This window comes from Photinus pyralis, unplaced genomic scaffold, assembly GCF_008802855.1.
Source record: "Photinus pyralis isolate 1611_PpyrPB1 unplaced genomic scaffold, Ppyr1.3 Ppyr1.4_LG8, whole genome shotgun sequence".
Classification (NCBI taxonomy): domain Eukaryota; kingdom Metazoa; phylum Arthropoda; class Insecta; order Coleoptera; family Lampyridae; genus Photinus; species Photinus pyralis.
The window spans coordinates 21,299,708-21,312,002 of record NW_022170819.1 but is presented as its reverse complement, the minus strand read 5'-3'; the positions used below and the strand labels follow the sequence as shown (position 1 = coordinate 21,312,002).

At 36.4% G+C, this 12,295-nt stretch overlaps 1 protein-coding gene across 1 annotated transcript; it reads left to right on the top strand.

Annotated features, from left to right (window-relative positions):
- Nucleotides 1–744: 744 nt before the first annotated feature.
- LOC116177875 lies at nt 745–3,307 on the top strand. The gene is made up of 3 exons (XM_031497030.1): nt 745–862; nt 913–1,044; nt 3,120–3,307. Exons 1-3 carry the CDS (start codon nt 796–798, stop codon nt 3,299–3,301), a joined length of 381 nt encoding a protein of 126 aa, XP_031352890.1. The 5' UTR covers nt 745–795; the 3' UTR covers nt 3,302–3,307.
- Nucleotides 3,308–12,295: the final 8,988 nt, after the last annotated feature.

The following is a 12,295-nucleotide window of genomic DNA, read 5'->3' as shown; positions in this document are numbered from 1 at the left end:
GAATTCCACACGCCAAACGGGCTAACAAACACCGATTTTATTAATGTTTTTTATGCATGTGGCAGCAGAAAACGATTAGTTGCTATGTCTATAGTATGTGGATCTACTGTTTTACCCATTTTTTTGTTGTATATTTAAGAGCATGAGATTTTGTTACTTGGGTAGGATCCTAAGCAAAAGATCGCAAGATTGAAGAGGTTCGAAATTTGGTATCTGAGGGTTTTTTAAGTCATTTTCTTATTATGTCAATTTTGCAAGGCGTAATAATTTTCGATTTTACGATTCGTTTATTACCTGGTAAAAATTTTAGATTAATTTTTTTCAAAAACTACTCTAATTTTCATGTTCAAAGATTGTCAGACGCCAAATTTCATTTAAATCTTGTAACGGGTGTTCGCGTAACTTTCCGAATTTATATTTTGTGAAGCCTAGGAAGATTCATACATGTACCGCATTATAGCGAACAGAAACAAAATTACGTCTGGAAATAAAAGGATAACAAGGTCTTTTACCGACTTATCTAAATTTTTTTTCAAGGGAAAATCCACACAATGTTCTTTAAACTGGCTTATTTCTGAGCGAAAGCCGTGTCGAGCATTGTAGGTGATGCTATCTTTTGGGCGGGCAAATTGTAGAAGTAAAAAAAATTCTTCCAGAATCCCCATTCCACTACGCCCTTCCTCTATTTTGACCTGCAATGAGCTGCATTAAGGAAATCAAAATACACACGCCCAACTTGTCAAACGAATGTCATTCCATACTACACTGGTAAGCTTTAGCACCCACGGAACTTAAATGAATTGTTTATTTAACAAGAAGTTAATCTTGGGATTTCTGATTTTCTATGTACAGATAGTAAATGGTACGTAGCGTAACTTGCGCCGAGATACATTTGCTTTCAACAATTTTCAGTGAGTAACATCGCATGCTACAGGTGCCGTTCTTTGACATATGCGTTTTGTGGTGACGAATTCGATCCCGAGCGTACCGCCATATCCGTGTGCAATTTGGGAGAAGTATGTGCCAAATTATACTCTAAGCAAGGTAAATTTAAAAGAAGATACTTAGGTGAAGTTTGAGTACTACCGATATCGAAATATCCATATTTTTTGCCATATTATGTTTCGGATTTTTCGAATAGGACTCCAACTTCATGAATATTCTCGATTATACTTCGTATGCTCATTTTTTAAACTCGGTAGTTTGCCGAACCCTATAGATTATAGAAAGTATTTTTTTGATGACCCAAATCGTTTGTTTATCATAAATTTATGTTTATTTTGCTATTTTTAACGTCGGTAGGCCGCCCAGCTTCGATAAGGATTCGTAGAACACCAAGAAGGATTACCCAACTTGTTTTTCAAAGAATTCAAAGGTGTTTCAGAGTAGAGGTTGTTCTAGGTATCTTCAAACCTTTACCAGATCTCTTTGGTCCCTTTTGCAAATCATGATATCGCCTAACTGAAGACTTTCGTAGCTATCTCTGCTCATTGTGTTTCATAAATAGTAAAATTACATGCAATACACGAGGATTCAAATTTGCCTAGAGGTTGATATCTTTAAGAAAACACAGATTCAGATTTTCCTTAATAATTTTTTAAACTTCACTGATAGTCACTAAAATAAAGTCAACAAACCAGATGCCTATCCCCTCCCTTACGTTAGCGGCACACTCGACAAGATAAGGGATGCAAGATACTTTAACGACACTCAATATCAAGTCCGAATATGGCAGATACCATCGAAATCATATACTGCGTTCACAGTACTTACCAGAGGTTTTTTCCAGTTCCGTGGACTTCACGATGTTGTGCAAAGGTTAATAGTTCGTGTTATTGGAACTGATCTGAAACCAAATGTATTCAGCTACTTAGATGACATAATTTGTACTCAATACCTTCGAACCGATGTTCAAGTTTTAAAGGAAGTCATTCACCGCATTACCCTGTACCCCTTAAACAGAATGTCCTTCAGTAGATAAGGCCGTTAATACAAAAATAAGCTCGGAACATCTTCCTTGCCACAATAACTTTTCGTCTGCAAACTTCTTCGATATTATGAATGAAATTTTCTCTGGACGTAGTTTTTTTGAACGGTTAATTCATGTGTTTATAGAATGCAAACGAACTAGTTTTACAAATTACCAATTTTCCACCATAATTTTTTATTAATGAAGGAGATCATTCTAATGACAAAGTTCGATCTCCTTTTGATTTTACTAACGTTGACATACGTGACTTTGAACAATGGTTCTTTGTTGCATGAACGTATATCTGCGCGCTCGAATAATTTGTCCTTTACCGAACACGCCTCTTATTTATGCGAAGACGTGGATATTTCGCGATTAAGTGGTCTATCTCCATAATATATATCGTGGTGTCGCATCTATAAAGCTGTCACTTCTATTTTATTGCTTTTTGGGAGGGGGGGGCGGTAGTTTCTTTTTCTGGAGACGCACCTTAACACAACACACTGTTTGCTCTAGTAAACACGACCCGAATCAACTAAATTGCGGCCTACACGTTTGATGCTTCCGCGGCCCACTAACGAATGCCTCCACAACTACTCCAGACTAACTCCTACCTATTTCTTTAAAGTACCACCTACAAAATAGCTTCTTATTAACGACAAACGGCCATCTTTAATCGTTGATTCGTTTGCTTCGTTCCTGCTCTACGCTGCGGTTTGGAGTACATAAAACCAATTAAGATTGTTACCCCTAAATCTTGTTTGTTTCCTAAAGCTATTATGACAACAATAGAATACCACACAAAGATGTAAAAGTACAAGACGCAAAATCGCTGCTATGTTCCCTAAATAATCGTGTATGAAGATCTAAATAAACGTTGAAAACAGGAAAACAAACGTAAACTAAGTAACTGTAAAGAAACGATTTGAACCATCCGGTCAGGAAGCTTAAAAAAACCTTATTTTTGAAGAACACGTAAGAGAACACAAATTAAGGGTGGAAGAGTTTTTACTTTGAGGTAATCCACTGAAAAGATTCCAATTTCTGTGATGTTGGGGTGAAATTAGCAGTAAAAATTTACAAAAAAGTTGTGTTCGATCTTGGGTGCTCCCTTTCCTGCAAATTAAACCTATTAACACTTTTCTCCTAGACACGTATGTGATGAGAGGTTGTTTCACGAGAGGAACGTGCATATCTCACCCGATGTTGGACGAATGCGACGTATGCGACGGAAACTTATGCAATGGCGAAAGACCCACGTTTAGATCTCCATTCTTAACCAATGTTATTAACTTATTAATTTCGTATGTAATTACTAACCATCTGTATTAAGCAAAAATAAACCGTCGTCCCTTCTATTTCTCAATCGGTCACAAAGAAACGTCTAACGCAAAAGAATTGAAAATATAAGCGGAATTTATCTATCGTGCCGGAAAGTTTCTTAACTTTTCATGTATTTTTCTAGCCCTTGGTGTTTACTTGCTTCCTTTAGTCCATATAAACGCCGCTGTTGATCCCCCTTGATCTCTGGTATAAGGACAGCATAACTTGGCAATATAAAAGATGATGGATTTCGTTCGGTGTATTTTTAAGAAACAAAAGTGGAGAAAAATGTGTCACCAGAAAATGAATTTTCGGCTATCCATCACCGAAAATAGCATTTCCCGTCTGCATTTTATAAGCATAAATTAATCTTCATCCGTTTAATCAAGATACTTACAGCAGCATTCAGATGCAAAATAAACGGGCCACCAGAAATATTCTGTCTCTATATACCATGAGGTTTTCCCATTTATCATTCCTGTCTTTACATACGATAGCGTTTTTGTCGGATTTATTTGCTTCCCAGTTCCGTATGTACACATACGCTTATATTACGTTTTCTTTGTAGAGTTTCTACCACGCAACCAACCCTAATGCCTTTGTTAAGGCAATCTAAAGGTGCTATTGAGCTGTTTATAGTGTTTGCTGCACTATCGGAAGGTAAATGAAGTGGAATCGGGAAATATGTTTAAGTGAACTCTACTAACTGCTTAAATTAGAACTGAGACCCTCGTTACGCCAAATTGTATTCATACGTACAGCGCGGATTTATCACTTCGGCGTCGATGTTAATACTGAGGTTAAACACAATTCTATTTGCCTATCACATACTTTATCGACTTGATGGTACCTCCAGAATGTTCTAGAAGGTTCGCTACTGTATAATACAGAGTTTAAATGATCGTCGAAGCGTAAAGACGTATTTTGGGAGTGCGCACAAAGTGTGTGATAATTGGGAATTCCAGCCTGTTTGCGGCCTCAGTGAGTTATTCAAGTCTTTATAAATTGCATAGTTACCATATCCTGATATTAATCTGCATCATCATCTTGTAACTAACTGCTTCACCATGGTACTCACGCAATCACAAACGCAAGATGTACAAGGGTTGCTAGAAAACTTTGTTACAAGTAATGATGTTATTTCACAAATCGCAGCTAGTGTAGCAAAAATAGTTGAAGTCAACTTACAAAAAACTTTTGCCAATCAAAACCAAATCATCGCGCAAATGCAAGGCGAGATAAGTCAACTTAAAGTGGAAAATTGTGCTTTAAGCAGCGAAAACAAAGCTCTGAAAGCCGAGTTAGATGTACTTCAACAATATAGCAGAAGGAATAATGTGCGTATTCTTGGTATCAAGGAGACCGTAAATGAAAATCTAGACGAAATTGTCATAAACTTATTCAAAAGCAAACTTAATGTAAACCTTGAAATCGATCACATTGATCGCATGCATCGTGTGGGAAAACCTACTTCCGGGTCAAGCCGTCAAATAATTGTCAAGTTTACGAGTTACCGATATCGTAAGTTGGTGTTTGATAACAAGAAACTTCTAAAAGGCACGGGGATTCGCATTGCTGAAGATTTAACAAAAACCCGGTTAATGCTTCTTAAGGAAGCGATATCTAGATACCCTAGAGAAAATGTGTGGAGCTTTGACGGAAACATATGGGTAAACACTGGAGGCAAGAAAATTTTAATTAGAAGTGTGGCAGAGTTTCCTAAATCGGTGAAATAGTTATGTGAAGTGCCGCATTCCCAAATAACGCTACAATTCGGATTCATTGTTATTCGTTACGAATTTGAACTTTGGTTTTTCCTTCTAAAAACTTATTCCATACCTAACACAACTTTTATTTTTACTGTAAAACTTTTTCATTTGAAGCTATACTTATACTCTAATCACCTAAGTCAAAAAAACTGTGAGACCTACTACTTGCTATACTTGATTGAAATCTTGTTTGTAAATAGGGAAATTCTTTTAAATTGTTGGAAATTATCACTTTTAGTGAATGTTTTGCAGATAAACGTTCTGATTGTATACCATAACCAACAACAATTTGTGTTTAGATGGCTGTTTTCCGTATGTTGCTGTATTTATTAAGGTCATTGTACAATAAATAATAAATGTCAAAAATACATAATTTTAAGTTAGCACATGTAAATATATGTTCATTGGTTAGCAATTTCTTAGATTTTCAAAATCATGTATTACTGGAGGATTATGATGTTGTTGGTATAACCGAGTCATGGTTAAAACCAGAAGTTAATGATCGGCTTGTGCACATAACTGGCTACTCGTTTGTGCGTTGTGATCGCCTAGCAGGAAGAGGTGGAGGTGTTGGGTTTTACATCAAGAATAGCTTGAAATACGACGTACTCCAAACAAATGATAAAATTGAACAACTTTGGATAGCCGTTAAAATTCATAATAAAGTGTTCATATTTGGTGTGATTTATAGATCTCCTAATTCCTCATTTACTACCTTTTTGGATGAATTTGAATATATTCTAAGTCTTATGTTAACTGAGTATGAGTCGGTGTTTTGTTTAGGAGACTTTAATATCGACTTAAGCCAAAGTAGCACTGCTTCATATGAATTCAATTCTATTCTTGAAGGTCTAAACATATGTCAACTTATAAATGAGCCTACCCGCATTACCCAAAATTCTGCAACGATATTAGATTTAATTCTCACCAACTGCAGGGAAATAGTCGCGCAATCTGGGGTAATAAATCTGGACAAAGTAACTGACCACTTACTGACTTATTGTGTTCTTACCATAACTTTCAACAAGTCTTCTAAAATTATTACACACCGGAGTTTTAACGAATTTAACTATTTACAATTTACATATCATCTACAATCTATTCCTTGGCGAAACATTTATGACATATCCACAATTGAAGGGAAGGTAACTTTTTTTGAAGAAAATATAACTACTTTACTCGACATACATGCGCCATTCAAATCATCTCGTATTATAAAATCATTCTCTCCGTGGTTAACTGATACTATTAAACAAATGATGCATTTACGTGACTCGGCTTTGTCTAAATTTAAAAGAACTAGGTTAGATCGGAATTGGGAATTTTACAAACAGCTACGTAATGAGACCAACAGTGCGATTCGACGTGAAAAGAAGGCGTACTTTGATCACCCATACAACACAACTAATTTTAAAATTCTGTGGCAGGATATACTAAAACTAACACATTCAAAACGTGAACAAACGGAAATACCGGAAGATCTGTCAAACCCTAACGACTTTAATGAACATTTTTTAAATGCTGTACCTAATCGCAAATTTAACAATCAGTTACAACTACAGTTTTACCTAAATAATACAAAACACCCAGCAAGTTCTGTTCTTATTTTCCAACCAACTACTGAAGACGAAGTGCTTAAGGTTATTAACGCTATGAAATCTACAGCCACTGGAGTAGATGGTATTAATTTAAGAATTATCAAACTTTGTGTACCGTATCTACTTAAGTTTATAGTACACATGATCAACTTTTGCTTAAGAAATTCGCTATTTCCGGCACAATGGAAACTTGCTTATATTATCACTGTAGCTAAGAAATTATCTCCATCTAATCTAAATGATTTTCGTCCAATCAGTATTCTACCAACTTTATCGAAAATCTTAGAAAAAGTAATTGAAAAACAAATTAGAACTCATTTGTCCTTAAATAAATTAATCCCGGATGTCCAATCTGGATTCAGATCTATGCACAGTTGTTGCACTGCTCTTTTGAAAATTGTAGATGATATAATTTCCGCACTGGACCAGGGGAAAGCAACTATTCTTGTTTTGCTAGATCTCTCTAAAGCATTTGATACGTTAGATCACGCCATGCTTCTAGCTATTTTACATTACGTACGTTTCAGTCCGGGAGCCATAGCCTTGATTGACAGTTATCTTTCCAACAGGAAACAAGCAGTTAAAATCTCAGGTAAAATATCGACTTTTAAAAATGTCACCCGGGGAGTACCACAAGGGTCCATTCTTGGACCATTATTGTTTCTTATTTACACATGCACCATAGTAAATTGTCTTCAATATACCACATTACATTCTTATGCTGATGATACGCAGATCTACTATTCATTTCCAGCTGCAGATGTAGGTAACGCTTGTAAACGCATAAACGCAGACCTAGATGCTTTGCAAAACACATTTCAATCTCACTCTCTACATTTAAATTCAAGCAAATCTATTGCAATATTGTTCAGCGGCGCAAATCAGCGGGAAATGCTAATGTCTCAAATCAATATTAATATTAGGAATGAAGCGATTACTTTTAAAGATGTTGTAACTAATTTAGGTCTTAATCTTGATAATAAATTGCGTTTTAAAAACCATATTTCTATTTGTCTCCAAAAAGCCTACGGCAATCTTAAAAAGATTTACTCTATTAGACACTCTTTAAATACAAACATAAAAACTCTTCTTTGTGAATCTCTAGTCCTTTCTAAGTTGAATTACTGTGATATACTTTATAATACTTGTCTAGATACTAATGATGAACGGCGCATTCAAAAGTTGCAGAATGGTTGTATGCGATTAATTTTCGGCATAAGGAAATATGATAGAATCACGTATAAATTGAAATATTTAAATTGGCTCAATATGAAAAATAGGCGACTGCATCATAGTCTTGTGCTTTACCATTCTATCATCCTAAATAAGACACCGGCGTACCTCCATGATAAAATAACCTATAGAACCGACGTACATAATTTAAATTTGAGATTTAGGGGTTTAGTAAGTCCGCCACTCCATCAAACAGCTTTATTTCAAAGATGCTTTAGTTACAACATCTACAAGAGTTATAACCCACTCCCTCTAAATCTCAAATCACTTTCTTTAAAACAGTTTAAGAGGAACTGCAAGATGTTCATACAACAAAAGCAAGCACAGTAGCCAGGTGATGTTGCAATTGTTATCTGTAGTTGCAATTGTTATCTGTAGTTCAAATGTGTGTTTTCTTTTTTTTTTCTCTTCGTCTTTTCTTAAGATCATCAGTAGTATAGTTACTTTCTTTTTCTTTCCGTAAGTAGGTAGTATAGTTACGTTGTTTTTTTTTTTTTTATTTTTTTTAATGGTATCATCATTTAAACTTTCAATTTTGGGTTGAGTGGAAGAGCAGGGAGTAATAATTTTTATTACAATCTGAACTCCGCCCTTTGAGTAGTGAGTAGTTGGTAATAAAAACAAATTTTTTTTTCGTGTAAGGTGTAGCTCAATAAAGGCATTATTATTATTATTGTTATTATTATTAATATGAATGAGTTAACTACTTGACAAAATGCGAATAGACGAAAACTACTATATGTATCCTAATTACACTAGAACATCCTATCTTAGGTCACCTAAAAGCGCTAAAAACGCAAGTATTCCGCATGCTAACATCGAAAGGGCTATTACAGTAGTATCCTGTCCTAACAGTGTGATTGCTATTGCAGCGCTCGTAGGTGCAACAATTATAAACAGATCTTGTTCAAACTCGTCGGCTCTACCGATCATATCTGCAAATACGTACGCCAACACCAAGCAAGAGAGCCAGTAAATAGGAAGGTCAAACATTATTCTACAGACAATTCGAGAAACAATGGGATACTATCCACCTCTCAAACACAATATCTGAAAGTGTAAACGGTAAGATATTATGCAAGAATAATTACGAGCACTTACGTATCCTAGAATGTGTTGACATTTTATAATGACTCTGAGCTACTATCAAAATGCATTATTTTGCATACTTGATATATAATTCAAAAATTCATTTCGCGCCTTTGATCTGATTGGTTCATTACATTATTCAACTTTTAAAATGGGACTCCGTCAAGAAGGTGCGTCTAAATAAGCCCAGAGAAAAGGTCCAAAAATACCTTGGAAAAGAATACAACACAAGGAGGTTCAGATACATTCCAAAAGACCTTTAAAGAGTAGTGATAATTATGGGGGTACCTATATTAGAGACCAAATTGTGTGTTTCGTTGCATGCAAGCAGTAGTGCTATGCGTATGCAATTTTGTGTTTCGTATACCGATTTTATAGCAACAGTAATTTAGGGCGTCATAAATAGCAAAAGTTACTGTGGAATAATGCGACGTTATTCGACAGCGTAAATAAAATATTATATTGGAGATATAGATAGATTGCATGTTTTTATAGATGCAAATAATTCGAAAATGAACCTTTCGAATCCTTTATTTAAAATTTGATTATACATACGTTTATTTTGTGGAAGGAGGAAGATATCGTATCATTTATGTAGGTGTCCAAATGGTAAATGTGTTCATCTGCAGAACCGGAGTTTTCAGTCATTTTTACGTAAATTGTTTTGGTTATATACGGAAAAATTAATTCTAAAGCTTAAATGCAGTCAAGGTTTCAGTCATTTATTCAACCAAACAAATATTCGTACGTCACGTTTAAGTTTTTATTTCTGCGATTGGAGTTCAGCGGGCTTTATCACATTTGGCGCCCCATTGTCGGGAAATGGTATCGGTTTACGTGATAAAAAGAGGTAATATAAGGTTTCATATCTTACCCTGCGAGTTAAGTTCCTCTAAGAAGTTTTTTGTGGACCACCTTAGATTTGGCGAATTGCTTTCTGCCATGTTTTAAGCCAGCTTAGTGTAGAAAGAAGGGGTGTGCAGAAAATTATTCATTCTAGTTAGAGTAGTCAACCAGAGAGACTATAAAGGGTAGTCGGTCTGTTCAGATCAAACTCAGCTTAATTTTTTAGTGGCCCTCTGAGCCCCAAGTAACAACATTAGGCGTTCGGAAAAAAATCTGAGCTTAATAAAAATAGTCAGCTCCAAACGACAGTTAGTGTCCATAATATCCAATAGTTTTTTGGAAGGCTCTGCCCAAGTGGAAAAGTTCCAATGAAATTTTCTCATCATTGAAACACCACGTCGATTATATACAGGGTGCGGCAGGGAAACTTGCTGATTTGAAAAGTCAATAAAAGAAAAAGTATTTCACATGTTGATTTAATTCTTTTTTAACGTATTGTACAAATCCTGAATTTTTCTTTTAATTCGTTTTAAAAATGACATCAGGAAAATGGCGGCCCCATTAGCGATACACTGATCGACCCGCGTATGGAAGTTTCGCTCCACTCTTTCGAGCATATCGACGGGAATATTGGCGATGGCTTGGCGAATGTTGTCCTTCAGGTGTTGCAGGGTCCGTGGTTTGTCATTGTAAACAATGGATTTGAGATATCCCCATAGAAAAAAATCTCAACATTTTCTGGGGTTCTGGCAGTCCGTCGACCTCCAGGCCCTTTTTTTTACCACACTGCCACTTTGCCTGAATGCACGCACCCACGAAATGATTGATTGCCGGCCAGGAACGGGACCCGCGGGATGAATATTAAATTGAGTTCGGAAGGCACGTTGGGTGGCGATCACCGAAAGGCCGTTGGAAAAGTAGGCCTCGATGGCGAACGCACGCTCCACCTTTGTCCAACGCATGATGACAACTGACTTAAGCTGTCACAAAAATTCAGGGCGCCGTCTTTCGAATGGGGCTCTCCCTATCCTATTCTGACCACGCGTCGCTCATTGGCGCCACATTCAGATCAGCAAGTTTCCCTGCCGCACCCTGTACAAGACCGCTCATCTACCAACTTTGACGGGAATATCCAGACAGTTCGCCCCGTCAGTTTTGTTAGAGAATTATTTGAGGAATGTTGAACCCAACGAAGCGAAAAAATCATCTTATGCTAAGGAAATGGTGGGAGGCAACGCCAAGGCATGGGGCGAGTTAAATAGAAGGAGGTGGACTTCATGGGAAATGTTTAAAGAAGATTTTATCAAGCAATATTGGTCAGAAGAGGTGCAAGGGAAGATTAGACTGCGACTTGCCATACCAGGACTGTACCATGCAAAATTTGGGCGCTACAGTGATCATTTTTGATACTAGGTGAACAAAACCAACCATCTGCAGCCACATGTTAAGGAATCCCAGTTAGTCAATGCAATATCCCGTCATATCCCCAGAGACGTTGAAGACGTTTTGGTAGGATCTACGGTCAGGACAATAAGCGAACTGGTCGACAAGTCTGAGAGACTATAGCGTTAATACAAATCAAGAATCAAGAGAACAACGAAAGACAAGAGACAAAAAGACATGTAAATTAGACCCGGGGAGGTTATAACAGATTTAACAATTGCAGATGACGAATAGAAATTATGGCGATATACAAAATCTGAGTCTCCACAGCCGCAAAACTACTAAGCTCCAGGAGCTCCCTTAGACAGTTACAAGAACCAAGGAGCAAACACAAAATGTCGACCAACCTGATTTTAAACATAAACGCGAAGAATTACCTAAAGAAGAGGAGAAAGGAATAGTAACTAATCCATTTGAAGGGACTCAAGAAAATTTAAATCAATTAATTCAAAATTTAAAACAAGGTAACCCCATTATTTTAGGAAAGCTGGAGGGGGTGGAACAAGAACTGTTATTAGTCAGCGTGGTTTCTGAAGAAGTTTTTGAACTGATTAAGGGAAGAAACTAAAGTGTTATCATATTACCAGTGAGTGGAGTTAGGTACAGTAAGTCAACCAACCGCTTCTCACAGTACAAATCCAAGATGGCTAGCACGACCAGTTTCTAGTGGTGAAAAATTTGGAATCGACCGCTATTTTGGGAATGGATTTCATGAATGAGAAGAACGAAGTGAGGTACATTTCCAAGATGACGACGGTGACTACTATATACTTTTCCAAGATAAACAAGTAAAAATAAACGTCCAAATACAACAAGCCAATGAAAATACTGAAGAGCAAGAAGTTATTGAAGAATTAGTAGAGCAATATGAAGACATTTTTTCAACTAAGCCAGGATTAGTAAAGAACTTCGTATGTAGATTAAAGATCAAAGAAGACACACCGTTTTTTAAATAAAAGTTAACCAATCCCTTTTTCGAAAAGAGAGGCTGTAGATAAGGAAATCCAAAGGATGATAGAAAATAA

What these genes read in the sequence shown, in the direction of transcription:
- LOC116177875 (XM_031497030.1), top strand. Translation starts at nt 796, where the DNA reads ATGAATTGTTTATTTAACAAGAAGTTAATCTTGGGATTTCTGATTTTC. An exon ending in CTATGTACAGATAGTAAATG is followed by an intron (nt 863 to 912) that starts GTACGTAGCGTA and finishes AACAATTTTCAG; the next exon opens with TGAGTAACATCGCATGCTAC. An exon ending in CAAATTATACTCTAAGCAAG is followed by an intron (nt 1,045 to 3,119) that starts GTAAATTTAAAA and finishes CTTTTCTCCTAG; the next exon opens with ACACGTATGTGATGAGAGGT.